The following is a 2,427-nucleotide window of genomic DNA, read 5'->3' on the forward strand; positions in this document are numbered from 1 at the left end:
TCTGTTTGTTATAGCGCACCCAGTTGCCAATTACAGTTAAATTTCTCCAGTCACCTTGAGGCGTACTGTTCTACATATCTACCAAGTTTAGTAAAAATCGATATGGCAGTTAGGCCTAGATAAGAAATTAGCTCTCTAGCGCCCCCATTTTGTTTGATGGGGTCAATAATGTGTGGTCATATGCCTACAAAGTTGGGTGGTGATCGGTGAAACTCTTGAGATGTTATACACCTTAATGTGATAAACCATGCCCTCCGCAATATTCATTGCCTTATAGAAGCTCAGTTTTAGTAAGTTTTCCAACTTTTGCCAAGAGGGAACTTTAGATATTGGGCCCTAGATTATGTTCACCGAGTTTCATGCAGATCGGTCAAACATGCTATGCTCAGTACAAACAAACAGCCATTTTGATGGGGACCTGACCTGAAAGAAAAACTGTACCTATGCTCTCTTCAAAGCCAGACTCCTTCGACAAAAAGTCAATTTTTATCTTTTTGAACATGGGAGCTGCAGTTAAATCACTGCCTCAATCAGTAGTTTGTTTGTGCTTCTATGTGACTTTGGTGAAACCAAACTATTTAAAACACCAAAATCAAACAATAATCAAAACAAACTAACTGATCGAGACGGAGGTAGACCAGCGGCTCCTGTGTTCAGCTTTGTAAAATTGCTGTTTTTGTTAGTGGGGTCTGGCTTTGAAGAACACATAAATAAGTTTCAGTGTCAGCTCAGTTCCCTGTTGCAAAGGGCTGTCTGTTTGGGAAATACTGAGCATACGACTGGAAAAATGAGACTTGGATTATGCTGCGAGTTTTGTGAGAGTTTGCAATTGGATGTTTTGATATAGTTTTACTATTGTCAAATGCAGTGACCTATGACTTCAATTTAACAAGAATTTACTCAGTTTTTTTTTAAAATTTTCGTTCACTTGAGGCTAGTACGAGGTGAGTAAATGATGTAAAAAAGTCATTGGGGTCGGAGTGGGGTGGGGGGGGCGTGAAGTATTCCTTTAAATGCAGAGCTGTAATAGGTGCAGAGCACAGCTGAGCTCATGTTTTGGGTTTAAAGATCTTACAGATATGGTGCTTCTTTGCTGACCACTTGTTGAAATGAGACCAGTCATTCCAGTATATCCAGGTGTTGTTTTTGTACATCAGTTATTAAATTGTTCTTGAGTTAATTTTTTTAAAAGAAACTTAAGTTTTAGATTTAACTTTATAAAACTTAGGTCTAGTAATACAGCTAACTGTATTAACCCCATATAACGATTGTCGACCATCTAAACTACTCTATTTTTCTGTTAGATTTTTTTTTAAGTATTTGAAGATGGTCCTATTTCTTTGTACTGCTTATTTTATTCAGCAGGTGCTGTTCAGATTCGACAGCTGTAACTGAGACTTGAACGGGCCGAGAGAGAAATTCACTGTTCCCCTCCCCAACCTCCTGTTCCCGACCCTCTCTGAAACACATCTCTCACCATGAATGAAGTTAATATAGTCAGAGAGGGCTGGCTTCATAAAAGAGGTAAGAAGCATAAGGATTGGTATGGTATAAATTATCATGCTGATAATTCACAGTGAAATGTGAAATTGATTTGAAGGGTTCAACTTAAAATGTCAGCAAAGTTCTTATTAATTAAATGTACATAAAATTGCTTCTGTTTTCTGACCCAGGTGAATATATCAAAACATGGAGGCCCAGGTATTTCATCCTGAAGAGTGATGGTTCCTTCATCGGCTACAAGGAGAAGCCTGAGCTAACCGACCAGACTTCACCACCACTCAACAACTTCTCAGTGGCAGGTCTGTCCTCCAAAGGGCAAAACACAACTCTGAACAATTGCCTTTTCTTCACAACCATTGCTTTGTACTTTCCAATGCTAGTTGGCTGCTTTGACTTCAATACAGTTATGTCCTCTGTGTTAACATTTTCAGCAGCTTCCCATAAACATCAATCTGATTTGTATTATTCACAGAATGCCAGTTAATGAAGACTGAAAGACCCCGGCCCAACACGTTTGTCATTCGTTGCCTACAGTGGACCACTGTCATTGAACGCACCTTTCATGTGGACAGCAATGAGGAGAGGTAAGAACGAGGTAAAATGTTACAGTATCTCACGTAAGTGAGTACACCCCTCCCATTTCTGCAAATATTTCATTTTATCTTTTCATGAGACAACACTATAGAAATGACACTTTGATATAACTTAAAGTAGTCAGTGTACAGCTTGTATAGTAGTATAGATTTACGTTCCTCTGAAAATTACTCAAAACACAGCCATCAACATCTAAACAGCTGGCAACATAAGTGAGTACACCCCACAGTGAACATGTCCAAATTGTGCCTAAAGTGTCAATATTTTGTGTGCCAACCATTATTATCTAGCACTGCCTTAACCCTTTTGGGCATGGAATTCACCAGAGCT

The 2,427-nt window shown here is 39.0% G+C and overlaps 1 protein-coding gene across 3 annotated transcripts in view; it reads left to right on the forward strand.

The window, feature by feature from the left end:
* LOC126386634 (RAC-beta serine/threonine-protein kinase-like) overlaps positions 1-2,427 on the forward strand; it is a 22,976-nt gene that overhangs the window by 1,973 nt on the left and 18,576 nt on the right. For 2 of the 3 annotated variants that reach the window (XM_050039098.1, XM_050039116.1), the window contains exons 2-4: positions 1,363-1,524; positions 1,674-1,802; positions 1,976-2,087. In XM_050039098.1, the coding sequence (XP_049895055.1) occupies positions 1,479-1,524; positions 1,674-1,802; positions 1,976-2,087 (287 nt within the window). In that variant the 5' untranslated portion in view covers positions 1,363-1,478. The remainder of the gene's footprint in view (positions 1-1,362; positions 1,525-1,673; positions 1,803-1,975; positions 2,088-2,427) is intronic. The other variant, XM_050039107.1, reaches the window with a different exon arrangement.

This window comes from Epinephelus moara, chromosome 3 (assembly GCF_006386435.1).
Source record: "Epinephelus moara isolate mb chromosome 3, YSFRI_EMoa_1.0, whole genome shotgun sequence".
Lineage (NCBI taxonomy): Eukaryota > Metazoa > Chordata > Actinopteri > Perciformes > Serranidae > Epinephelus > Epinephelus moara.